The 27,910-nt window shown below is 46.3% G+C and overlaps 1 protein-coding gene across 2 annotated transcripts in view; it reads left to right on the forward strand.

The window, feature by feature from the left end:
* The window catches only part of EXT2 (exostosin glycosyltransferase 2), a 119,932-nt gene that overhangs the window by 70,058 nt on the left and 21,964 nt on the right, over nucleotides 1-27,910 (forward strand). For both annotated transcript variants that reach the window (XM_049779614.1, XM_049779615.1), the window contains 2 exons: nucleotides 2,105-2,294; nucleotides 10,714-10,880. In XM_049779614.1, the coding sequence (XP_049635571.1) occupies nucleotides 2,105-2,294; nucleotides 10,714-10,880 (357 nt within the window). The remainder of the gene's footprint in view (nucleotides 1-2,104; nucleotides 2,295-10,713; nucleotides 10,881-27,910) is intronic.

The raw sequence follows: 27,910 nt of genomic DNA on the forward strand, positions 1-27,910 counted from the left end.
CTTAGGAAAATGGTAATATGATTTTTAAATAGAAAATTAAATAGAAATTACATAAAATCAAACAGAAATTACCTTATTTAAAAACCACCTATTACATAGTTACTCATTATGCATTTGTTTCAAGATCATATTTAGATCTTCTCAGATTCCTATCTCTTAAGATTTTATTGTCTGTTAAAAGGTGTCTTACAGGGTTGGAGCAATGGTACAGTGGGTAGGACATTTGCCTTGCACTCAGCCAAACTGGGTTTGAATTCTGGCATTCTATATCATCCCCTGAACTTGCCAGGACAAATTGCTGAAAACAGAGTCAGGAGTAGCCCCTGATCACTAAGTATGCCACCACCACTCCCCAAGTAAAAACCCCAAAAATAAAAGTATATTTCAGGCATTAGATTGTGCTGTATTGGGATTAGCTAGATGAGGGGACTGGAATGGTGACTGCAGAAAAAGTGAAAAGCTTGGGGGTTTGGGGAACCTAATAATGCAATTCCTTATTGCCACCAGTGTCCATAAGTCAGAAAGATGCCAAGACCAGGATTGGGGACACAAAACTCAAACCAGATGGATTTCTAAGTAGTCAGATCAGCATGGAACTCGAAGCACCTCCTAAGACTGTAGTGCCACATCCAGTGTCAGCTGTTGGCATGAGGGCCATGTCTTTCTTGGTGTCTAATTCTTCCTGTTGTGGACACACTGGCCTTAATATCCTGGTTCCCTTCCCAGGGACCCCATTCAGCTTCCATGAGTTCATTCCCACGTGTACTCCATGTGTTTGTGTACATTTCCTGTCCTACATGGTTACATCTGGCTAACAGCTGCTGTCCCCTACATGGTGGTGGGTGTCCATCAGTGATGGGATTGACGTTGAGGAGACTTGGGAGAGACACTTGGGAATCCCAAAAAGGGAAGAACTCTGGGGAAACATAAGGAAGACTATAAATGCCATTTCCTGGTCAGCCACCTCTGTGGGTACTGGCATTAGGCCTCAAACTTTGGACATTTTTTAACCATGTGAACATGGATGTTATTAGGGCCCCTGAGTTGTATGCTTGATGACAGGCCATATGGCATGTTTCACATTCAATAGGTGATGCCACTGTTTTCACAGTTTAATAGTACAAATACTCAAACCTTTTTATTCTTCAGATGAAAGATTGTATATCAGGGTTGGAAAAAATATAAAACAGGGCTCTTTGCAGCATGTAGACTGAAATCAAAGTGACCCAAAGATGGGTAGGATGCCAGTGCACTATAAACACACAACTTCATGACAGGCTCACTCAAAGCCGATGCCAGCTGAGTCTTGCCTGGCATCAGCACAGTATTTTTTGTTCACATTGCTGCTTTTAAAAGGTCTTCATGGAGCAAGGTACCTGGATTTCCTTCGTTACTTCCTAAACTTCATTTTGGAAGACCAGGTCCACCTTATACATATTTCTGGCTAGTTCTCTTGTTTCCAACTCTGTCCATCTCTCTCACCTCACATGGTACCCTCTAAACTGGGTTCTGGAGCACTCTTTCCTGGCTCCCCCTCTGTGGGTCTCCAACATCAAACTGCTCATACTTCTTTAGCCCCTCTCAGATCTTTCAGAAGCATATTAGGGGCCAGGGTGATGACTCAGGTTAGGAAGTATGTGTTGGGTTTGATTCAAACCTTGGCATTGCTGACCCCAAGCAGCACTACATTCTGGGCCTGAGCATTGCACATCTGACCCACTGGCTGAATAGACCCGAGACCCCTTGAGCACTGTTCTGGAGGCCCCCAATCTAAATTAAACCAACTCTTTCATATCATACTAGCCTGAACCAAACCAGCCAACCCAAACCAAACCAACCCAGACCAACCCAAGCCAAACCAACCCAACCCTATCCAAACCAACCTAACTCAAACCAACCCAAACCAACTTCTTGACTATAAAATGTCTTTATACCTTTCCTGTGGGAAGTTAGTGCCGAGGAGGGGAAAGCTTCAACCACTCTGGAGTTGGCCCTGGTCAAAGCCACCCAGGTCTCTCAGATGGGCTTATTAATGGACAGTGAACATGCAGGTGGCCCTGCAGTGACTCAATTCCTCTTTGACCACATCATCTGTTTCTTGCAGAAGTGGGCCAGCGTGAGCAACCCCCTCTTCCTTCCTCTGATCCCACCACAGTCTCAGGGCTTCACGGCCATCGTCCTCACCTACGATCGTGTGGAGAGCCTCTTCCGGGTGATCACAGAAGTATCCAAGGTGCCCAGTCTTTCCAAGCTGCTGGTCGTGTGGAACAACCAGAATAAAAACCCCCCTGAAGGTGAGGTGTAGGTGGTGTGTGTGTGTGTCTGTGTGTCTGTGTCTGTGTCTGTGTGTGTTTGTCTGTTTAGTGGTGGTGGTGGTGGTGGTGGTGGTGGTGGTGGTCCAGGACAGTCTTGGCGGGATGTGCCCCATTCAGCCAGCATGTTCTGGCTAAATGACTTGCATCCTTTGCATGTGGACAAGTCCAGTGCCCTAGACAAGTTCAATGGATTTCTTGCTTTGTCAACGTGAGTGCATTTTGGAGGCAGACAGACCCCCCCTCCTTATTTTTCTTAATAATCCCACCCTTGTTCTAGGGTAGCTCCTTTAACTGCAAAGCTCATGGCCTGTTCTGTAGCCACAATGGATGAGGGTTTAGGACTAGAGAGGATCAAAGGCTGACAACCTTGGGAAAACGGATCCTGGCTCCCTGCTATCCTCTCCTTTGACTTGTTTACATGGGAGCTCCCTTTAAGAGGCATTAGTTTTGTCCCTCTTATCTTGGCCCAGGATGCCCTGTGCGCCTTCAGAGAGGACAGTCTGGCTACTCTTGCCCCAGCTCAAGGCACCCAGCTCCCCATTAACTGCTCCTTCATCACTATGTGCCTCGCCCCAGCTGCCCCCTAACCTGCTGGGCCGGCAGCTTAGGTGGAGGACTATTTGATTAATTGGATTTGTTTTTAATTCAGGACCCACAGAGCATATTCCACCTGCATTGAGTTTCTCGTTGGGTCCTTCGATTAACTGATCTTAATCCGGGCACTTCAAAGGCCCCTGCCCTTTATAGGCTATTAAAGGCAGGAAGTTTCTGATGGATTAGAGCAAGGAATGAGTTTGAAGTTTGTAATGCGCACCACTATCACCGATAAGGCTGAGTTTATTGCCTGACAGTAGTATCTATGCTTGGCCTTTTCTTTTTTATGGCTATTCCCTCTTAATTGGTCATCCTGAAGTCAGGATGGGCAGCACTGGAAGCCGCCTGTGCTAGCTCCACAGCATGGGCCAGAGGAAGACCGTATTTCTGTCTGGTAGACAAGTCAGAAAAGTGCCTCAAGAAAACCCTTCTGTGTCGTTAAAAATCTTTCACTTAGAGGGATTTTTGTTCTCTGAAGGAATCATGGACTTCCTTTGTAGATTTATGGAGCCACCTCTGGGCCTCCCAGACAGCTCTTTAAAGTGAAGGTCCGACCTTATGAGCCCTGAAGTTCATGAGCCGCTTTTGGGGGATGGCCTGTCTTTCCTGGAGCTCTCTGTCAGGCCTGGATTTTCTCCACAAGGGAGAAATAAAGGGGTAAAAGGTAGAAGGTAGAGGAAGGTGTTGACCACTACTAAGAAGGAGGGAGAAAGTGATATGCGTAGACCAGGAAGGAAAGGTAGAGAGAGCAGAGAGTGAGCCTCATTGGCAGGAACTGGGGATCCTCCAGCCATTGCTGCTGCTCTCCAGAATGTAACCATGACAAAAGGGTTCATCCCTCTCTCTGGCACAAAGGACTGTCCAGAAAGTAGGTCTTGTGTACCATATGAAATCTGGGATTTGAGGTTGCCCATCAAGTCTCTCTGTATTCTTGCACTCACACATCCCCTGGCCCCTGTACAACAGGCCACAAAGCTCTGGGAGAACCACTCAGCTCCCCATCCAAATGGGCTGAGTTACTAAGGTTAGGAGTGGAGTCTCCTGTGAAGCCGGGCTTAGCTAGGCTCTTCAGGGTTCAGTGAAATGAGTTCCCTCTGGCAAAGTTGATTCTCCTTTTTTTGAGGCCACTGTTTCAGTAGGCTGTAAGAAGGGGACAGTCCTCATCTTGCCTCTTTGGCCCATGTCCCTCTGAGGACACAGCTCTGAGCTGGTGTAAACCTAGCGTTAGCTTGTTTGTTTGTGTTTTTTTTTTTTTTCTTCATCAGACCCACCTGAAATATAGTACTGACTGGCAGAACCAAGGTTTCACTTTGTACTTGAGATTTTTGGGCTTCTGGGAGGAACCAGGGGCCCTCAGTTTATTCCAACCTGTGTCAAGACCAGATCAGCTTTTCTCTGATGATACTTCCCAGGCCTGCGGATCTGGCACTGGCCTTGTTAGGGGAGCACATGAGCCATATTTCATCCCATGTGGGGTGTCTGTTCCCATGGTAAGAGGGGCTGTCAGCTCTGGTCCTCCTGCCAACATAATCGTCAGGGTTTGGGGTTTTTTCTCTTTTAGTCATTGCTCTCCATGTATGACATTAGTAACATATATATATTTTTTGAAAATATCAACTTCAAGACTTTGAAACATAAGAGGCCAGAGTGATGTTTTTCACTTTCTCTGCATTTACTAAAATAAATATTGCGGTGAGCGTGTCGGCGGCTCTGAGAATTAGTGTAGGCGCGAACCACAGTCCCCTTCCCCAACCCCCGCCTTTATTTTCACTTTCCAGCCCAACCAAATCCTCTTTTTTTTTTTTTTCGGTTCCATTGAAGTCTAAATTGCCGGGTTGGAAATTTAAGCAAATACTCCAAACAGGCAGTAGAAATTTCCAGCAAGCTTTCGTCACGTTGGTTTTGTGCTCTGTGGGAGAAATGGAGCCAACCTCCGCCTCGCTTCTCCCCAGTTCTTCAGCTCCCCAAATTTGACAGGCCAAAGGGGGTGACCAGACCTGGCCTCTGGCCTCTGACCTGGTTTGAAAGTCTTTACACTGGATGCTTCATGGAGATGTGCCTCTGCCTTCTGTGTTATTTCCATTATAAACTTGCACTGCTTCAAGAGCACCCACCCACCCAATCCCCCAGTTCAGATGTGGGGTTGTGCTAGGTGGGGGTGAGGGGACTCTTAGTTTTTCTCAGGCAGTATGGGATTGGCTGAACATGTCAGGAGAGTCAGCCAGGACTGTCAGCCAGGACTGGTGGATCAAATCTTGAAGCAGCAACCACCTTCCCCAAGAGCAGAATTCTGGCATTGACGGTCTGAGCCACTAGAACATTCCTGAAGGATGCACAGGGTCTACACAGGGCTCGTCTGAACTTTGATTTTGTCATCTGTGGGTATGTGTTGTAACAGTGATCCACAGATGGGTTTGGAGCTTTTTCCAGACAACTCAAACGATCTTGTAGTACCCTGGCCAAGTGTTGAGGAGAATTCTCCTTGCTCTCGTCAATCTTGGCATCCAATGTGGAGAAACCCATTCACCATAGCAGATTTTTGGAAAAAGCCCGTCATACACGGAGTTTGTTCTCCCTTCTGACGTTCAGGAACTCTGATGGTGCCAGGCCACCTGGCATAGCTGTGTATTTTTCATCACTTTGTCCATAGATTTGGAGGGAAAAAAATCTCCTTTTTTAGATGACCATGTGAGTACAAAGTGACTTTTTCTGCTTTACCTGCTGCAGGTATACAGAGGAGGCAGAAGACAGGGCTTGTTATTCTGTTTAGATTATTTTTCTTGGTTTTTGGTTTTGGGCCATACCAGGCAGTGCTCAGTACTCCTGCCTCTGCCCTCAGAAATCACTCCTAGTAGCGATCAGGGGACCCTATTGGGATGCTGGAAATCGAATCCAGATCTCCTAGGTGTAAGGCCAAGTGCCCTATGATGCTGGCCCCTTCATTCAGCATGTAAAGAATTAAGAAAGAAGGACCCTTGGGAAAAAAAAAGAAAGAAAGAAAGAAAGAAAGAAAGAAGGACCCCATTTGGCATTAGAAGGATCCCAACCAACAATGTCCTTAGAGCCTAGAGATTTCCACATAGGAATTCTCAAGAATCTTCTTGGGAGGAAGCTCTGTGGTGTAGACATAATACTGTATGATACAACACCATGGTGTTGATAGGTGTGCATATACCACAGGTAAATTATATGGCAGCCCTACAAAGAGGCTACTTACTGTCCATCCCATTGTAGCAAATCAAGAAAAATGAAACTCTGATTAGTTGAGTCATTTTTCTAAATCAGAAAGGCGAATCAGTGGCCAGGCCAGAAATAAGCACAAGAGGGGTAGGAGGAGCAGGGGAGAATTGGTCACACCTAGGGCTTATTCCTGGCTCTATATTCCAGGATCATGGGGCCTCTTCTTGTGGAACTTGCAGAGCAAACAGGCCGTCTGCTTTGGCTAACTATGAGCCTCTCTCCACCTTGGAGAAGGTCTAAACCTTCTCTTGGGGGCTATACACAGGCCTCCCCCTCTGCTCCAGCTTTCCACATGCTTCAACAGATGTTCACAAAATAGCTCTGGGGCTGGGGTTGAGTGTTGGCTCTGTATATAGGAGGCCTGGGTCTGTTCATTCACACCACATGATTCCCTCAAGCCCTGCCAGGGGACAACCCCTAAAAACCCTGAACTCAGAGCTGGGAGAGGCCCCTAAATAGGGTATGGCCCCGTTCACTGCCCCCCTCCACCCCACTCTACCAAAATTATTGAATACAATGTCCAGAGGACATTTCTGTTTTATCTCCTCACTTGTATGATATGCCAGATATGCTTGTCAGAAAGGAGAAGAACCAGGGAGATACCTGGGGTTGGGTGACTGTGAGAAAGGGTGATGATGGCTGGAAGTCTGTTAGGCAAGACTGGAAAAACTCTGAAAAGATGGTCATAAACAGAATGGAGAGCACCCCTTCCACAGCCCTGTGGGAGGGAGAGGATTGAATACAGTCCTTGGTGGCATTTTTGGATATGGAGTTCATGGGCAAAAGACCCAGACAGGCAGCAGGATACCAGCCACTGCCTGGAATGCCCACAGAGCCCATGGAGAAGCACCCAGGGGTTTCAGTCAGATTTGCTAGGAAGCTGGTCAGGGCTTCCATGGTGCCTCTGTGTGGGGAGGAGAATCTTTGCCAAGCTCTTGGCAGGACAGCTGTTGAGTGTGTCAAAGAGCCAGTGGGCATCTCTAGTACATGCTGAGGGTGAGTGGGCCAGTCTGCCTGCATGTATGCCAGGTGCTGAGGGAATGAGACAGAAGTTCCCTAGAACTAGGGCCAGGGAGATAATACAGTGGATTGGGGCTTGCCTTTCACACAGCTGACCTGGTTGGATCCCAAGCATCCCATATGGTCCCCCAAACAACCCTAGGAGTGATCTTTTAGTGCAGAGCTAAGTAACCCTTGAGCATTGCTGAGTGTGGCCCCAAAACAAACAAATGAACAACAACAACAACAAAAAAAAAGATAAAGACCATCCTTTACAGCCAGAAAGAAAAGTTCCTTCCTCTAAATATCCCACCAAAGCATCCCTCTCCTGACAAGGCTGAGGGCTGTGCCAGGGGGCAGAGGAGGAAGGCTCCATTCAATTGGGAGAACAAACGAGCTTCCAGAGTGAATATGTAACCCAAATCACTTGACAGCTGGCAGCAGCATTTCTTCTTTCTCAAGTTGTTCCATAGAAATCTCGATTCTTTCTGGGTTCTGCCCTAACCTCATCACAAGGGTTCTTTCTTCAGAGAGTGTTACCCTCAAAAAACATGCTGCATGATGCAGAGGTTCTCAGAGTGATCCAGGGACCCCTGGGACCCCCCCCAAGACCCCCTACAGGGAGCTTGTGAGGTGAGGTAGGAACTATTTCCTTAGTAACACTCAGCTGGCTTCCTACTTGCTCACTCCTTTCTGTTTCCACAAGGCACAAGACTTTTTTGATTTTTATTTGTTGTTGTTACCAATGATGGAAGGGCCTGGGAGGAGGAGAGGTGAGTTGGTTTCGTTTGTTTGCTGATTTTTGTTGTTGTTGCTGTTGCTGTTGTTTTGTTTTTTTCTTTTATAGGCTGTGTTAAGCCTTTTGTATTGGGGTTTGGAGTGGGAGAGGGTGTTTGGGCCCTATTTGATGGTGCACAGGGCTACCCCTGGCTCTGTGCTCAGGAGTGATGCCTGGCGGTGCTCAGGAGGCCTTATGTGGTTCCAGAGAGTTAAACTGGGCTTGAAGCCACTGGCAACCAAGTGCCAGGTACGTGCCTTAGCTTCTATCTTTTTTATTCAGTGGAGCTGGGGATCGAGCCCTGTGACTTCATACATCTATGGCTTCTGTTTCACTGAGATACAGCCTTAGTCCTTTAATTTCTTAAAATTAAGAAATTAAGCCCTTATTTTCTTTTTTTGGTTTTTGGTTTTTGGGCCACACCCAGCGGTGCTCAGGGGTTACTCCTGGCTGTCTGCTCAGAACTAGCTCCTGGCAGGCACGGGGGACCATATGAGACACCGGGATTCGAACCAACCACCTTTGGTCCTGGATCGGCTGCTTGCAAGGCAAATGCCACTGTGCTATCTCTCCGGGCCCAAGCCCTTATTTTCTTAATTTTGGGCCACACCTAGTATTACTCAGGCTCTGCACTCAGCAATTACTCTCAGCGTTGCTCAGGGAACCATTTGGGGAATGCCAGGAATCGAACCTGGGCCAGCCATATGCAAGGCAAACATCCTATATGCTACTTTATCACTCCAATCACTTTAATTTTAATTGCATTGAATCTGTGTCTCTTCCACACAGAAATAAAACTCTTCCGGAGTGGAGTGTGTGGGTGCGGGGATGTCCCTAGTTTTTAAGAGCAGAAAAAGTATCCTACTACCAGGTTTCAGAAGCCCTGATCAGGGCTGCCGCCGCCTTCCTTTGTGAGATGACCATGAATTTGTATCTTCGAGAGGATTTAGATGGGAGATTTATGGGCAGGAATTTTTATTTATTCAGAAGGAGAAGTGGAGAGCAAACTAGAATAAGGATGGCTGCTCGGCCAAATGATTGCACTTCATTGTTTCATTTCGTATCTGGAGAAAGCATGAGCTTTTTCAAAGTTGCTGTCTCCGTGATATGAGTCCTGTTTGGTCTTTGATCCTAGACAGATTTAGATTCGAATAACTTAGCCTTATCATTTATTGGCTCTTTAACCCTGGTCAAGTTACTTAACCTCCCGGAGCCTTGTAAATACCACTTTGTAAATAATTTCTGCCCGAGAGGAGGATCGGATGGCATTTCACTTCCAGACTGTCCGACATGCACCCGTTGCCGCTGTATAAAGACACACCCTTCCCCCCAACTCCTGTCTCTCCCTCTGTGCATGCTTATCCTGCGAAGAAGTTGCTTGCTTGCACCTCAGTGCATAGTGAAGAACTCAAGCCTCCAGCCTCCTAGTTCTGCACCCAGGCTTTTATTGCCCAAAACATTCACTGGGGATGGGGATTCCATGCCCGGAACGAAGCTGTCATCAGCATCGCTCGTTTACTGATTTAAAAGACAGAAGCCCATAGGATTATTTCTTTGGTCTTTTGGCCAGACAAGTTTCATTAGGAATTGAGTTAGCCTTTCGGCTCTGGACTGACTCTGGGTAAACCCCATCCCTCCTTCAAGCACACGGGGACTATTTCTTGGCCTTCCAGGCAGTGAGTGTTGTAGATGAAGAAGCCTCCTCACTCAGAAGGGAAACTGAGCAGTGGCCGCTGGCATTTGTGGGGTTGATAGACCCTCAAACACTAGATCCACCCACAACTATGTGATAGGCTCTCGAAAGAAAGCACTGTGGTGACTCTGGTCTTCTAGTTCTCACAGGACAGATGCCATGTCGAGAGCCCTGAGGTCTCTGGATGGTCCCTAAAGAAGGATCTATGCCATGCGGTGTTAACTGCCATATTTTAAAATCAGGAAACCAGGGTTGTTAACTTTATTTATTTCAAAGTAGCATAGGAAGAAAATATAAAGGCAAGGGGGGAGAGAGAGAGAGAGAGAGAGAAGGAATGAGAGAGAGAAGGAATGAGAGAGAGAGAGAGAGAGAGAGAGAGAAGGAATGAGAGAGAGAGTGTTTCTCCCAGGCACTAGAAAATTGCACATAATTGGGCCTAGGAATTGGAGATCTGCTTTGTAAACTGGCTATGAAAAACTAAATCCTATGAATTGGAGGAAAGGCTTGTTGAGGGAAACAGGTCCCAGAGGTGGTAATGGTTAGGTGGGATTGGTGATGGAGTCCTGAGGGTGGCTTGCATGTCTTAGCAAAGTTGCAGGCCCAGACTGTGCTGGTATGGACCTACTCAGAAGAATGCAGTGGAGGCCGTGGACCCCTGGCCTTCAATTGTGGACCCTAGAGTGACAAGTCTGAACTCGGTCCTTTCCAGAGTCATGTTTTTTTTTTTGCCCTTTGGCGTCTTTGCCTTCTCAGTTGTTGTGAGTCAAAGCAAAGCAGAATTGAGAATGAGCAGTATGGGAAGGACTGAGGATGAAAAAAAAAAAAAAGCATGGAGAATATAAAACATGATAAAAATGCCTCTGTCAGAAGTTCCCATTGCACAGTTGTCCATGTGGATTTAATGAGAAGCGGGGATGTAAGCTGATTCTTTCATCTCATTTGTGAGACGATGCTTTCATCACTTTACCTCCTCACAAAAGTTAGAGGAGTAATAAATTCCATGTTGTTGTTGGTATTATATATACACATATATATATTCGTGTGTTTATATATATATATATTATTATATATTATTATTATTATTTTCTTTCCAGAATCTCTTTGGCCCAAAATCCGAGTTCCACTAAAAGTGGTGAGGACTGCTGAAAATAAGCTGAGTAACCGTTTCTTCCCTTATGATGAAATCGAGACGGAAGCTGTTCTGGCCATCGATGACGACATCATCATGCTGACCTCGGACGAGCTGCAGTTTGGTTACGAGGTAAGAGGCCTGGCGCCGAGTCTGTGGCTCTTACGGTGCATCTTTAGCCTTGCCTAGCGTTTTGTTTCATGCTCTGATGTCAGAGCTGCTAAATTTTAGTAGGGACTCCACAAATGGGGTGGAGGAGGTAGGGGATGATGAAGCCCTTTTTCTCTAAGTTTCAGGATGGTATTGGGAGATGGGGAGCTCAGTTCTAGAAGGGATGTCACTGTCCCCCTCCTCCTCCAGCTGGGAACTCCCAAGGAGAGTCCCGCCGGCATGTGTCCCAAAGCGAGACTCTCTGGCATTTAACAAGCACTTAATCGCTGTCTCGTCCAAAGAGCGAGTGCTCCCCAGGCTCGAGCAGCTGGGCCCTGGGATAATAAAAACATCAGGCCGTGAAGAAGCCGGCGACACTGACAGACAGAAAGCAGAGGCGCACAGGGCCTCGCTGGAGCGCAGAGACGGCCCGACTGTCTTGAGGGAGCCACATTCCCTGTCGCCCGTCCATTCGCTGGGGCTGATGGATGAGGATGGGTTCAGGGGTTAAGTGTGGAGACCAGGAAAGGTCTTCCCCGGGGAAAGTGCCAGAGCCCAGCCTGGTGAAAAGTAGTTGGGAAGGATGAGCCCTGTCAGGGAGGCTGGCCATGAGGGGGCGTGGGGGTGGCGCTGCCACAGCAGCTTTGAGTCTGAGCACCACTAAGTGTCACAGCAGCCCCCAGGAAAGGGGTCACGTTTCTTTCCCAAAGTCACCTCACCTTTGGGAGAAGAGGGATTTTATCATTCCTGAGTGAGCTAAAGATCTGTTTGCCATGAAGCTTTTAAGAAATTACTCAAATGTTATAAATGAAGGCATATTTTTATAAAAGTGTTATTTAGGACAAATACATTTTCTTCTTTTTTTCATATTATTTTTTTTAAATTATAAACCATGATTTACCAGGTTGCTTCTCATATCTCCATTTCAGGCGTTATTAAATGTGCAAACATCAGTCCCACCACCAATGTGGACTTCTCTTCACCAGTGTCCCCAACTTCCACACACCACCCTAGCCTGCCTTAATGCTGGCACAAAATAATTTACTTCGTATTGTTTATTGTGACACAAAGGCAAATGGATTTATCCAAACATATCAATGAGGGTCAATTTGAATAATTGTTATATATCTCCATGGCATTACTAAAGTCAGTTTCTAAGAATTTACTGGGCTGTAGCTAGTGCTTTGATCCTTTGGGGTTACTGTTTAGGCTCATGGAGCTTGGTCTTCTATGTAACTTTCCCATCAGATTCCCTGTGATAGTACTGGGCTGATACCATTGTGAAATTTTCAGGTGTCATGGTCCAAGATCTGAAACAAAGCCAAATTCATTTTCTAATTTTTAAGTTAAAAGTAGATTTTAGGTGCCAGGGAGATATCACTGTGGTAAGGCATTTGCCTTGCACGTACCCAGCCTGGGATGGACCAGGTTTGATTCCCAGCATCCCATAAGGTCCCCCAAGCCTGTCAGGGGCAATTTCTGAGCGCAGAGCCAAGAGTAACCCCTGAGAGCCTCTGAGTGTGGCTTAAAAGCAAACAAACAAAAAATAATGTGGATTTTAAGGAGAAACAGGAATCTCATCATCAGCAACAAAAGTGAGAAGCTCCAATGAGTTTCCCAGATTTTTTTTTCAACTCCATGACTTCATTTCAGCATAAAAGAAATGCTGGGGTTAACTGACATGATGCTTTGGTTGAAATAGAAACTCTAGTGAGAGGTTTGGAAGTAGTTCATAGAAAGTGCATTTGTTGTTTTGGGTTTATTTGGATTTATAGATTCTCTTTGTACAGGATGACATGCGGGCTACTGGATGGCATCTAGTATAGTGCCATTCCCGTTTTCCAAAAAAACCACCAAAAAACTATTTCTGATATATTTCCTTGCTAAACTTTCTGGCTAAAAAGCAAATAAGCAAACAAACAAAAAACAGTGTTTTCAGTGTTCATTTCATATAATGGCTTCAAAAAGTGCCCATGAGTTTATGTTTGCATAAAAGAAAGTACGGTAAAGGGACATTTTATTTGAAGGGCCACACCAAAGCAGGCAGAATGGTTCCTCCTTAGACTCATAAGTGTGTGTCTCAGTGAAGTCCAGTGAGGACAATTCTGTTTTCCTTGAGCCTAGCCTGTAACATTCTGAATGTTGAAACTCGGCGACTCTTTATTCCCCCTTTTTAAAATTGAGTTATTACGAGATACAGTCAAATGTTGTTGATGAACAGACACTTTGACAAAAAAAGAAATACAAATGGCTAAAAGGCACATGAAAAAATGCTCCACATCACTAATCATCAGGGAGATGCAAATCAAAACAACTATGAGGTACCACCTCACACCACAGAGATTGGCACACATCACAAAGAATGAGAACAAACAGTGTTGGTGGGGATGTGGAGAGAAAGGAATTCTCATCCACTGCTGGTGGAAATGCCATCTAGTTCAACCTCTATGGAAAGCGATATGGAGATTCCTCCAAAAACTGGAAATCGAGCTCCCATACGATCCAGCTATACCACTCCTAGGAATATACCCTAGAAACACAAAAATACAATACAAAAATCCCTTCCTTACACCTATATTCATTGCAGCACTATTTACCGTAGCAAGACTCTGGAAACAACCAAGATGCCCTTCAACAGACAAATGGCTAAAGAAACTTTGGTACATATACACAATGGAATATTATGCAGCCATCAGAAGAGATGAAGTCATGAAATTTTCCTATACATGGATGTATATGGAATCTATTGTGTTGAGTGAAATAAGTCAGAGAGAGAGAGATAAACACAGAATGGTCTCACTCATCTATGGGTTTTGAGAAAAATAAAAGACATTTGTGTAATGATTCTCAGAAACAAAATAGAGGAGGACTGGAAGGTCCAGCTCACAACATGAAGCTCACCACAGAAAGTGATGGGTGCAGTCACAGAAATAATTACACTGAGAACCATCATAACAAAATGTGACTGAATGAGGGAAGTAGAAAGCCTATCTAGAGTACAGGCCGGTGTCAGGTGGGGAGGGGACACTTGGGACATCAGTGATGGGAATTTTTTTAAAAAACAAAACAAACGAACAAAAAATAGTTATTGATGGTTGATTTTACTTGAATATTCCAACACCTATCTCTTTACCAGTGTTCATTTCCTGCCACCAATGTGACCAGTTTTCCTCTTGTTCTCCCTTCCTCTAGTCTGCCTCTATGGCAGATACTTCTTATTCTTTCTGTCTTTCTCTCTGTCTGTTTCTCTCTGTTTCTCTGTTTCTCTCTTACTGTCTCTCTCTATCTCTCTCCCCCTTTTCTCCCACCTTCTCTCCCTTTTATTTTTTCCTTTTAGCTATTGTGGTTTGCTATTCTGTTACCAAGATGGTATCATGCATAGCATTTTAGCTCCTTTCAGCACCCACTTCTTATCCCACTTGGGACCTCTTTCAGCCTCAAGCTCCTTTCCAGCAACAAAGCAGATTGATGTAAGGGGTGTGCAGCACCATGAAGGGCTAGGCTGTGGGTCCTTTCCCCTCTTTTCTTCAATCCCCAAGGTATGATTTAGTGTTACTTATCCAGGGACACAGGACACTGGAAACACCTTGTTTCCCTCCAGTGGCATTTAGTTCAGAGAGGACAGATGAAGAGCATTTTTGACAGCCTTCTAATCACGGTATCTTCCAGCATCCTGGGATCTGTAGGTGTTCTCAGGACCTCTCCCCAGTCTTGCCTCACAGTTCATGTTTTGTCCTTTTTTTAAATCAGTTGCCATTACTGAACACAAGCACCATAGAACCTTTAGCCTACTAAAGGAAAAGTAGGGATTCAAACCCAGATTTTCTACCATCCTCTCTGCTCAGGATTTGATCTCTCTGGTTCTTAGTTTATTTTTACATAGAAAGGCATGAATGTTCCCTGATTCAGAGTGTGTCCTGCCATGGGATAACTGACCTGGAGAACTACCCCAGGGGAAGGTCTGGCTTAGAGAAGCTTCTGGAGCCCCCTGGCCAGATTATCTTCTGACATGCCTCTTTGCAAGCAAATGATGGTTTGTAAAGAGTGGTTTTTGTTACCCGTGTTTCTTTTGGAATGTCAGCTGTAGGGTTCCAGGGCTCACCTTCTGGTCTTTGTCTTTTGTGCCTGGCTCACTCAGTTTCTCTCTGTGCTTGCTCTGTTGTGTTGGATGATGATGGATATACCCTTATTACTAACAGGCATGAGAAACACAGGAAACCAGCAATCCTTACCTGGATGCCTTTATACTTCCCTTGGATCCAAAATCCATATTGAAGTTGGAAATGATCACTCTGGTTAAGAACAAGGTATTGAAAGGATATAAAGTGATATGTATGATGCCCCTTCAGTAAAACCACAGTGTCTAAGATGAAGATAGGGAGGTGGGGTAGAGGAAACTGAGGACATTGGTGGTGGGAATTATGCACTGGTGAAGGGTGTTGGAACATTGTATGACCGAAACTCAATTGTGAACAACTTTGTAACTGTATCGCAGGGCTATTAAAATTAACACATTTATTTGAAAAGCACAAAATCCACTGTGAGTCATTTTAGAGTTTAAATGCCTTGCTCTTCCAATGGAGATATGCATGCATATTTACACATAATTATCTGCACACTAATGTTCATAGCAGCCTTTCTTTAATAGTCAAAAACTGGAGTATAAAAAGGTCCCCAAAACAAAAACAAAAGAATCCACGGGATCCCATTAACATCAGCATACTTAAAAGGTACTTCTAAGAATAAGTCAAAGACTAATATTTTCAGAATGAAATATAATGTGGAATGAGTGACCCACATATATAGATAGAGAACTGTAACAAATCAGTAAGAAGGAAACAAACAAATAAACAAACAAAGATTTTAGCAGCTCTTAGACCAAGACATATAAGAGACACATACTAATTAAGAAGATCTCCTCGTAGAGGTTGAGTAATTTGGACAATTCTGTAATAAGCTACAAGTGACTACTAAAGAGATGCTCAAATGACTCAAAAAATGGGCAAATGACAGTGTCACATGTTGGTGGGGACATGGAGCAACTAGAACTCCCAGATAATCATGCAACTATCAAGCGAGGCAGCCAGAATGGAAAATAGTCTGACAGGTTCTCACAAAGCTGGAAGAAAAACTTTCCATACTACCCTGCTTCCCTCTCCAAAAACAACAACAACAACAAATAAAACCATATTTTTATAGCAAGCCTCAGACTCGACATCTTTATACTGTGTTATCAAGATCTAAGAACTAGAAACCAGAGACAACCAGAAGACAAAACTGTGGCATATCTATGCATTGAAAAATATTAGTTTAGCAATATAAATAGGAGCTGCTGATTGAGGGGAACGATATGGATGAATCTCAGAGATGTGTTGCTGGGTGAACAGAACCAGATGCAAAAAGGCTGTCAGTCCATATGTGTGGAATTTTAGAAGAAAATGCTTGTCAGGGGTTGGGGATGAGTTGACAAGGAAAACGTAAAAAGGTTTGCAGCTTCACATAACCCCAACCTCACCCCGTCTTTTCTATGTCCCTCCCATGTTGGGTGGGGTGGGGTGGGGGGTGCTGGGTGCCCTCAGCTGTAGCTTCTGGAACTCTCTGCATTCCTTTGTGCTCTGTGTGTGTGTGTGTGTGTGTGTGTGTGTGTCTGTGTGTCTGTGTGTGTGTGTGTGTATCCACTGACAGGAAGCCTTTGGGACATGAGTGCAGCGTGGTTAAGTCTCAGCCGCAGCATGGCTGAGATGGGTTCAGAAGGACCAAAGTGGCCAGTAGCACAGGGCTTCATGGCTGCCAGCAGCAGTCACCCTGGGGCTTCTCAGTGGCTATACACACCCCTGCACCTCCAGAGCTGCTATATTTAGGTCACCTGTCTTTGTTTCATGCAAAGGCCTCATGTCTGCACCCAACATCACTGTCTTCTCCATTTCCTGCTTGTTTCTCATTCCTCCTTGAATTCAGTCACATGGGTGCTTAAGCATCCTGCAACCCAGTGGCTAAGTTGTTCATTTGTGTCTTCAGTCATGTCCTCCCCTTGTGTTCCAGACAACTGGCCAGGCCTTAGTACTGGCCAACTCAGAACCCCCTGCAATGATGTGCCCCTCAGGTGCTCTTTCTCTTTCCTTTGTGCTTCAGTCCTCAGTGGGCTATTGGTTGTTGCTCAGCCAAGTAGAGTATTTGCCTCTGTGAAGTCCTGTGTTCCATCTCTGGTCCTACAAAAGAAAAAGAAAAGAAAAAGGAAGGAAAGTCACTTTGTCACAACAAGAAGAGAGGCTTCGTCCTGTAAATGGAACCCTTTGCTCCTTCACACCCACTCCAGGCAAATGCTAATATCATAGCTCTGGTCTAAACCAGCCAACTGTGGGAGCCAGGACCAAGTATTGCTAAATTTCCCTGTTCTGTATTAAGTGTCAGTGAAGAGGGACCTTGATGAGGGTGTGTTGGTGAAGGAGGCAATGGGGGAGCTGTATTTATCCTCCCCATCTGGCACCCCGCCACAGACACCAAGGAAGCATTACCTCATCCCTGCCTGACTAGAGTAAGAGGAAAAATTATGGTAATGGATTTATCCCTGTATCTGAAGGCCTGGGCCTTCGGCCCACCTCTCTCTCTCTCCCTCCCCTCTCCCCATTCAAAGCAGCTGGTGCAAGGGATCAGTAAAGTCAAAGGCAGATACTTCCTGTTAGAAGTTAGCGACAGTGGGGTCAGAGTGATAGCACAGCAGATAGGGTGTTTGCCTTCTGCATGGCCGACCCAGGTTCAATCCCCAGCATCCCATATGGTCCCTTGAGCTGGCCAGGAGTGATTTCTGAATGCAGAGCCAAGAGTAACCCCTGAGTGCTGCTGGGTGTGGCTCCAAAACAAACAAAAAAATTAAATCACCCAAGGTATAGGATGATGCCCATATTTCCAGTCAGCCTCTGAAAAACATACCAGCCTGGCAGACCAGAATAAACACTCAAAAGAATTTGAAATCTAAATTGATATTCCAGTTCACAGCCCACAAGAAATGGGCTAGGACGTGCCTTCTGACCCTGGACTGCCTGCTAAAATAGAACATGTCAAGGGACACAGCATCTTATGGGCAGGAAGGTTCAGGATAACCGTCCACAATCGCTCAGCACCTCTCAAGAACCAGGAAAATTGCAGCTTCTGTGAAAAAAGATAATCAACAGCTGTCAATGTCAAGATGACAGAGTTGGAATTAACTTGACAAGGATTTTAAGCCAGCCATCACCACCCCCCAAAAAAAAATCCCTTAAGCAATTATGAGCACTGTTCAAAGAAGTGGAAAACAAAAAGAAGTTGCAACAAAAACAAGTGACACATACAAAAAAACTCATATATCAAACAAACCAGAAGACATAAAGAAAAACCAAGTGGAAATTTGCAGAACTGAAAATTATAGTCAGTGAGATGAAAAGGAAGCATCCCTTGGGTTAGTTACTGGAACAACAGAGAGCAAGAGGGGGTATGTGAACTGGAAGATGAGTCAGTATGGATGATCCCATTGGAACCACCTAGAAAAAACAGAAAAGAAATCAAATATAATCCCAACCTCCAGGGCTGTGGCCCAGTACCACAGGCATAACCCAGCATGGAGTCCCAGAAAAAAAGTAAGGAGGTGGAAATATGAAAGAATGAGAAGAAATGGTAGCAGGAACTTCCACACAGGAGCCAGAGAACTTAACCTCCTAGACTTGGAAGGCAGAGGAGCAAAACTCCCATACCTGAAGAAGGCACCCAAAGATGTGAATTGTGTACATCTAATCTATTGTAGAGTGGAAGATGGGGAAGCAGACACCCGCCCTTTGTGGCTAAGCTGAGGAATCAAGTAATTCACTGAGCTGCTCACTTGGTTCACACCTGGCAGATGAGCTGAGACCCCCAGTTGGTCCCATGTTCTAGGCCATGCTCTGCTCCGCACCCCTTTGCTCTTGGCACCTTCGTTTCTGGTGGGACTCCTCTGTCATTTTAGGCTTTGCCATTCTTGTGCTACTTTTGCTCTGTGTGTGTGTGTGTGTGTGTGTGTTTTAGTTATGTAAAGATAATGCATCATATAGTTGACATAGTTCAGTGATGGCTAAACTTTTTGAGCCCAAGTGTCCAAACTGCCACACAATGCCCGGTCCTCCCAATGGCCAGTCCGGCCCTGTTGCCAAGTGAGCTGCAAAGCAGACACCAGCACACTTGCCTCCCGACGTAATACATATCTTAATTGCGAACCTTCCCACATGGGAGCTGCAAGGCCTTCGCATGCCACAGCTGGCATGCGTGCCATAGGTTCACCCTTGAGGACATAGTTGATCAAATACATTTGTTTCTCGATAAGTGAAAGTATGTTACTGAAAAAAATAGAAAGAAAATTAAAAAATAAAAAGTAAGAGAAAAAAGGAAGTTAAATAAAAGAAGGAAAAAGTGCAGTAGCAAGAATATTTGTGAAAAATTATTGTATCTCCAATGAAGTCAATACAATGGTGGGAGGTTTTTTAAACTCTTGTTAGCTGCCCATTCTGTTAAATTGTCCAGAGATTACTGGACAATGATTACTGATACTATGATTTTTAAGTGCATGTACTCAGCTGCCGGGCCTCCGGGAAGAAGGAAGATATGGGGGGTGGAGGGGTGGAGGGAAGGGTGCTCGCAGTTGTTCCAAAAAGCCCTGGTGACATCAGTCCAAAATTCCAGTGCATTTGGCTTTATCAGATTGGTGTTTCTGAAGAGAATTGTAGAGGGTCAGTGATGAGACAGGGCATTGGGAAAATGGTGACTCTGAGTGATAGAGGCAGCAGGTGTTTCTGCAAGCAGGGGTTTGGCCCCCTCTTTCCTCCCAAGATGTTCTGTGGGCATCTTTCATGGTTTATTTTACATAGCATCAGAGAAGAGTGAGTGTATGGATTTGGCCTGTTTAGAACATGGTTGTGTGTGTGTGTGTGTGTGTGTGTGTGTATGTTTGATGAATCTGTTCATTTAAAATTGTAAAATGTATTGTTTTGAAGTAATTGTATGTCCCCGGCAAGTACTACACAAGATTGTGTGACTCAGGTCCTTGCAGCAATAAACAGTAACAAGAAATTGAGGGTGGGGAGAAAAATCAGGCCAATATGATTTTGTCATAGAGACAACGGCCCACACCAAGGCCTGCTTGGGTAATGCTCTCTGTGCCCATGAAGGAGGCCATGCTTTTTCAGCCGCAGGTGTGAATATCTGACTCTGTCAGTTATTCAGGATTTAGTGAGTGACCCTGATGCTTGACAAAGGCCAGTGGAATCAAACCCTTCTCCTGCTTGTTCGTCTTGGAGACAGCTCTATTACCTTTCTTTTTCTTCTGTAGTTGTTCCAGTCTTGGCAGTAGTTTGATTCATTCTCCCCATGTAAATCAACACTGGTTTAAATGCAGGATTCACTCTGAAAATGGAGCAAGGAACCATGAGCGGGTTCTTATCCACTGTAGCTCTAGGGACTTTTCAGAGAAATTCTGGAAAGAACATTGTCTCCCCAACTTGGTGGGGTTATGTGAAATGAAATCAACCCTCCCCTAGTATACTATTGAGAATCTACTCTCCCTTAGTTCTGCCTGGGCACAGACAAGATCTCCCATCCCTACCCCCTGAATCCCAGAGATGATTCTAAGGTGGCAAGAGGTCAGCAGGCTCCTCAGGAGTGCTTTTGAGCTTGGAATGTGCAGGTTCTGTCGCTATCCCATGTGGCTCTGTGATTACAGGTGAGGCGAAAGAACAAGTAGAGATGGTGGCAGAGCAGATTTGACGCAGGTGGAGATGGCAGAACTGTTTACAGCTCACCACATCCTTATCCCCCACCTCCTCACCCCCCTCATGTAACCTTCATACCCTGTTTTTCCACTAATACCAACAGTTCTTTATTAAGCATTTCACATGGCACCTTTTGCCCACTCCCCTAAAAAAGACATAAAATCTGCAATTATGTGGTGAATTGTGGTATTTGGAGGTCCAGAACTGATGTGTGTGGATCAGAGTTCTGCAGAGGCCTCTGCAGTGTAGTTGCGGCCTGTTTTTTATGTACCACAAGGTCCTGCCCCTTACTCCATCCCACCCTGTTAAGCACTGCTTTGTTGGTTTTTTGTTTGTTTGTTTGAATTTGGTTTTTGGTTTTGGGCCACTCCCAGGGTGCTCAGTGGTTACTCCTGGCTCTTTGCTCTGGCAGGCTCATATGGGATGCCGGGGATAACATCCAGGTCCACTGCATGCAAAACAAACACCTTAACTGCTGTGTCATTTCTTTTTTTTTTTGGTTTTTGGGCCACACCCGTTTGACGCTCAGGGGTTACTCCTGGCTATGTGCTCAGAAATCGCCCCTGGCTTGGGGGGACCATATGGGACGCCGGGGGATCGAACCTCGGTCCTTCCTTGGCTAGCGCTTGCAAGGCAGACACCTTACCTCCAGCGCCACCTACCCGGCCCGACTGCTGTGTCATTTCTCCAGACCCATCAATAGCTTGTTTTTGTGAGCAAGGTGGAAGCATTGACATGCAGAGGCCCAATTGTGTGAAGGCAACAGTAGGCTCTGGCTAGCTGAGCGGGTGGGCAGGCAACTGCTGGGACTCTGTGAAGAATTGTGGCTCCTTCAGAATAGTGCACCTCAAGGTAGAGGGCCTGTTGGTCCATCAGCCGGTGGGCATGGGCAGCAGCTCTGGGATCCCCACCTAGAAGATGTGAGCCACAGCCATTGTCAAGGCAGAGCACAAATGGGCCACACTAGCTCCTCCTGCTGGGTGCACAGCATGAGAGGTCCACATGGCATTGCCACATTGTCAGTGGCAGTGTTCATACTCCCAGCTCCACATTAGGGAAGCTGCTCGAATAAACAGACTGCAGGAATTTGAATTCAGGGACTTTGGGATTTATCTTGTAACTGCCTATCATACAGCTGGCCAGATAGTGCAGTGGCTTTGCAGGGGGTGACTGTTGGCGAAATCAAGCATACCGTGAATATGGTCTTTAAGGTCCACCCTGGCAAATTCTCAGGCAGGTGAGACCGTATTGTGGGAAAGGCTGTTTTCTTACAGGAGGAAGACAGGAGTATTTGGATGCGAAGCCAAATACTGGGTCTGATTCTTTATTCAACAGGAAGTCACTGTGGGGGACCCTTGGCTGTTTGAGGGAGTCAGGGTCCCTGTTGAAGGCAAGAGGCTCTGGGAAGAGTCACATTCCCTCTCTAGCAAGCCCCCCACCAACTCCCCCCACAAGTCAGGAGCTCGAAACTGAGCTTCTGTGGCCCTGCGGCTTTCGACTTGTTGGACAAGCTGCTACCAGATGTGGAACCCCGTTTCAAGCCCGCCTGGGATAATTTATCTGTTTATGTATCTAACCGAGAAAGTATCTATTGAGTCCTTGATACTCATTTGCAGGGAGCTCCTGGGGGAACAGTAGCTGAGGATAGTGTTACTTGCGTGTTTGAGTTCGTCCCCTCACCACCACCGCCCCCCCCCCAAGTTTGTCGACTTCTTTTATTTCAGACCTGGGTAGCCAGGAAACCCACTGCTGCTGGCCCGCCACCCCGCCCCCAGCCCTGGGAGCAGTTTCACACATGTGGCGGGAAGTAGGCCCCGCAGGCTCTTGGCTGAAGGCACCAACCCGTGAATTTATTTTCCCTTTCCTACTTTGATCCTCATTTTTAGCCATAAAAATTATTAGTGGCCCTTAAGTGTCGAACATTTTTCACCTGACGAGCGCTGCCCTCTTGGCCGACAGCAATGGTTATAAAGTCTGTGGCACTTGCATGGGGATGGGATTGGGGTGTTCCAGGCACAGCTGCATGGTCCCCCCCCCCCAAAAAAAAAGCTTTGACTGTGTGGGAGATGGGGGAGGTGTTCTGGTGGTGTTGGTGGTGTTGGCAGAGGTCCTTCTGGCCCACTTTAGGGGTACAAATCCATTGTGAGAATTTTTTTCTTGAGAATTTATTTGTATTTATTTGTATTAACTCTATTGAATGCTTTCCAAGGTAAGGACCAATATATGGTCTACAAACATTTCTGGGAGACTGTGTAGTTTGACTTGTGTGGTTGTTGTGTGTGTTATTTTGGGGGGGGGTTGTTTTTTTGTTTTGTTTTGTTTTTGAGCCTGAAACCATCTTTGAGAGAAGCACTAAGAGAAAAGACTCTGGGAAAGGTAGGGATTGATGTGTGTAATGACATGGTGGTGCCCCAGGCAGGTTGCTGGCAGGGATTGGGGGCTTCTTGGGGTTCATAAAGAAGGTAGATTGGGGGGCCGGAGAGATAGCATGGAGGTAAGGCATTTGCCTTTCATGCAGGAGGTCATCGGTTCGAATCCTGGCGCCCCATATGGTCCCCTGTGCCTGCCAGGAGCAATTTCTGAGCCTGGAGCCAGGAATAACCCCTGAGCACTGCCAGGTGTGACCCAAAAACCAAAACAAAAAAAAAAAAAAGAAGGTAGATTGGTTTAGATAACATGCTACCAGGCAGGCGGGGTGAGGGACCTGATGGATGTTTGGGGAATCAGGAGGATAGGTGAGGCAGACAAGTGGTCAGAGCCAAAAATTTTCTGGACAAGCTGGTGACATTGGGCACACCAAAATGAGTGTCCATGAGGAAGCCACAGATCCAACCTACAGATGGACCAGAGCACCCCCAGAGAACAGCAGACAGGCCCACGCACAGCTTAGACTCTGCTGGAACTTGATATTGGGGTCGTTGGAGAAAGCCAGGTGCCGGCTCTCTGGAACAGTTACGTTTCTAGGTTATTTTATTTGGCTTCTTTTTTTTTTTTTTTTTTTTTTTTGGTGTTTTTGGGCTATACCCAGCAGTGCTCAAAGCTCTGTGCTCAAGGCTTACTCCTGGCTTTGTGCTCAGGGCTTACTGCTGACAAGGCTTAGAGGAACCATGTGTGACTCAGTGGATTGAACCCAGGTCAGCCACATGGAGGGCAAGCTCCCTACCTGCTGAACCTTCCCTGCATTTGAAGCAGCAATAGTAAATGTATTCTTCCAGGGAGTTTGGGGGCTCAGGCTCTGCATACGCCTCCCTCTCTTTCTCACTCACTCACAAGATCTTAGGCATGGAAGCTCCTCTCACAGAAAGAGCCAACTCTGGTTTTCCCAGAAAACTAGACGATAACCTAAAAAATGCTCTCTGGTCTTTTGTCCACCTCCCTTCCTGGAAGAGACTTCATCCTGCTCAGGTGCCACCAGCTGTAAAGCAAGTGAAGGAAAGAAGGTTCAAAGGGGCCTCAGGGCAGTTATGACCCTTCAGCCCAGGAACCAGCTGCCTTCCTCTCTGGAGGTACAAGCATCCCTGGAACCTAAACCTGTCAGTGGCTCAGGTATGGGGAAACCAGGGAAGGTCTTTTTCTGTGGCACACAGACTAGTCATGGTGTCTCAGGCAGCGTCTCCCACCACCACCACCCTAGCCTCTGTTTCTTCTCTGGCCCCAACTCATTAACAAAGAATGACTCAGGGGCCAGAGTGATGGCACAGCAGTAGGGCTACCTTGCATGCTATCGACCCAGGTGGACCCAAGTTTGATTCCCAGCATCCTATATGATCCCCCAAGCCCCCAGGAGTGATTTCTGACTGCGAGCCAGTAGTAAACCCTGAGCACCGCTAGGATGGCCCAAGAACCAAAAAAGAAAAAAACAAAAGTGTGATTCAAGCAGATGGCACTGCTGTAGAAGGGTCTTCCTGATGAAAGGGGGTATCTGTGCTTTCAGGAAGACCTGTACCCTCTTTTTCCCAGTCCTCTCCCTGATCCTCACAGGGTTCTGTGGGTGACTGAAGGGCTGCCCTCTGCCCAGAATCTCTATGGAGGCTGGTGACATCAGTTCTCTCTCAGGGCATCTTGTGGGAGGTGTGAAGATCAGTCGTGCCTGCTCCCCCTTTCTTGGACCATGCCATCCCAGGCTGTGTTGGGAAGGATGCCCATCCACTTCTGCCCACCCGACCCCCCTCTTCTACCTTCTGAAGTGAGCCACTTATGGCTGTCATGAAGACATGGTCCCCAGAAACAGAACAGGGGCCTTTTCTCTCCGAAATCAGGAAAGACCTGTGGGGGGTGGGGCTTACTTTATGAGCAACCCTCCACCCCTGTAGCTATCATTGCTATCATATCATTGCCACTTGGCTCCCTGTAGAACTGAGCCAACTTTCCAGCTTGCATTGATTTACACCCCCAAGACCCCTGAGTGCAAAAAGGAGGCATCTATGTGTTGTTGCCCCCCCCCAATCAGCACCACTGAAAGTGGATCCGAGGAGCAGCCCTCGAGCCCCTGGAGGTGCTGAGAGATGCTGCCATGAGGGTCGACCTTGCTGCGCCCGCCCAAGTGCCCGGGCCCCACTGGAGGACGAGTCAAACAAATATTAAGCGAAGGAAATGCAATCTGTGTGCTGAATGCTAACATAACATCAGAGCTTTTGAAAAAGCACCCAGTTGGGGATTACCAGCAGACCACACTTTGCTCTCCCCCCACTGAGCCCCATTAAAACCAGCAGTGCATGGGGCCCGAGAGATAGCACGGTGGTAGGGTATTTGCCTTGCACTCAGCCGATCAAGAACGTATGATGGTTCGAATCTCTGCATCCCATATGGTTCCCCATTTCTGCCGGAGTGAAGATTTCTGAGCGCAGAGCCAGGAGTAACCCCTGAGCACCACCGGGTGTGACCCAAAAACAAAAACAACAACAGCTCTTAACCCAGCTCTTAACACGGCATTGGACAGGGGACTGAGGGTGGGGGGACTCGGCCTCCCAAAGATTCGGGACCCAACTTCTTGCTGATGCCTGTCTCCATGCAGCCATGGAGTCAGCAGCCATATATCCATTGGATGGTGTGCAGGCAGATGGGTGGGAACTGTTGACCAATGTTCCATGCATTTGGGCATTTAATTTCTGTAGGGTTCTTTCAGTTAAGCCTTTGGAACTCTTAAGTTGAAAGATTGACTGCATGAAGGGCATGGATGGTGGTTCAATTCCCGGCATCCCATATGGTTCCCTGAGCCTGCCAGGGGCGATATTTGAGCACAGAGCCAGGAGTAACCCCTGAATGCCACCGAGTGTGACCCCCCATCCCAAGAAACAAAGAAAGATTGACCACATGTGATAGTCAGTGGGAGCGTTAGTGCCAAAGTGGATTTTCCTGTGCTGATGAGTTCTTGAGATATAATGAAAGATTTGCAAACAAAACTCAGAAAGCTAAGGACTTAGTTTAGGGCTGGAGCGATAGCAATAGCACAGAGGGTAGGGTGTTTGCCTTGCACACAACTGACCTGAGTTTGATTCCTGGCATTTCATATGGTCCTCTGAGCCTGCCAGGTATAATTCCTGAGTGCCAGGAGTAACCTCTGATCACTGCTTGATGTGGACCTCCCCCAAAAAAAGACAAGTTAGTTTATTGTACATTCAAGTAGATGGGTCTGGGTCTTCCCCAAATCTCTAGACCTCTCCCTTTACCCAAGGGAGACATTACTCATCCTGTCCCCTACCCTGTCCAATGCAGTCTCCTTACCTCCAAAATATGATGGCCAGGTACCATCCCTGTGCTATTTTCTATTACATGTATGCATCCCTGGTCTGAAATCATGTCCCTGGGTTTTTCCCGGACTATACCCAAACAGTACCCTGAAACCCTATCTCAGCTTTCCTAGTCTCCAGCCATGGTCAGCCATGGTGCACATTGGTGAGATGACTATGCTCAGCACCTTCTCACTGACTGGTTGTTCAAGTCCTGCCTGAACCCAAGTTTTATTGGTTGTCCAATTTCTATCTGAACCCAAGCTTTCCTTAGGTGTTTGAGCCTGATCCAAGAGGTGGGCTGCTCATTGGGCATGCAGAATTTAACTAAGCCACGAGAAGGTGTTGTGAGGAGGGAGAAACAGATACATGGTGTCTATGACAGCCCCACCATCTAGTGCCTGAACCTGAGCTTTCTTGGGCATCCAAACCCTGCCAGCACTTATCTGGGTACACAAGCCCTCCTTAATCCTGCAGTTCATCTGAGCATATGTGAAGAGAAAAGGAAGACAGAAGGGCTGAAGGCTCCCTTCTCTTACCTCAAGCTGTCTCTCTGGCTCCTAGAAGTGAATCTTGGATTTACATTTAAAGCATAAAGCAAGCAATTAGGAAAAAAGCTTAAGAAAAAAATATTCAGGGTTTTGTTTATTTTTTTTTTTTGTTTTTTTTTTTTTTTGTGGTGGTGGTTAAGGACCACACTTAATTTTTTGTTATTGTTGGTTAAGGGCCAACAATTAGCCTAGTGAATTGTGTTCAGGGGACTCCTGGCTGTGTTCAAGGGGACCATATGCAGTGTCAGGGATCAAGCCAAGTCCATTTTGCGCAAGGCAAAAACCTCCTACCCTCTATATTGTCTCCCCAACCTCAGAAAACGATTAGCTTTCAGAACTAGACAATGAATTCTTAGATTTGACCCAAAAAAAAAAAAGCATGATTCCTAGAAGGGTAAATGGATTCACTGGAAACATGTTGAAAATGTTGTCTCTCGGGGTGAGAGACCTCAGAAAAGAAAGAAAAAGACATGCCACAGACAAAATGTTTGCAGACCCCATACTCAGGCCTCTAGGCAGCATGAAGAATTCTGGGAACTCAGCTGCCTGAAACCAGCAATGCTGTGAGAGGAAGTGCAGAGTGCATGAACAGGGGTTCCATGGAAAGAGGGTCATAGATAACTGAGTGAGCACTCACAGGAGTGTGCAATACCATTAACCAGAATGGGAGTATAGACAAAGATGGCAGGTTTCAGACAAGCTTTGTCTGTGTGTCCGTCTGCTTAGCTAAAGTCTTTTTTTTTTTTTTTTTTTTTTTTTTGGTTTTTGGGCCACACCCGGTAACGCTCAGGGGTTACTCCTGGCTATGTGCTCAGAAGTTGCTCTTGGCTTGGGGACCATATGGGACGCCGGGGGATCGAACCACGGTCCATCCTATGCTAGCGCTTGCAAGGCAGACACCTTACCTCTAGCGCCACCTTCCCGGCCCCTCAGCTAAAGTCTTACAGCATGGCCATACTTCC

This window comes from Suncus etruscus, chromosome 9 (genome assembly GCF_024139225.1).
Source record: "Suncus etruscus isolate mSunEtr1 chromosome 9, mSunEtr1.pri.cur, whole genome shotgun sequence".
In the NCBI taxonomy this organism is placed as follows: Eukaryota; Metazoa; Chordata; class Mammalia; order Eulipotyphla; family Soricidae; genus Suncus; species Suncus etruscus.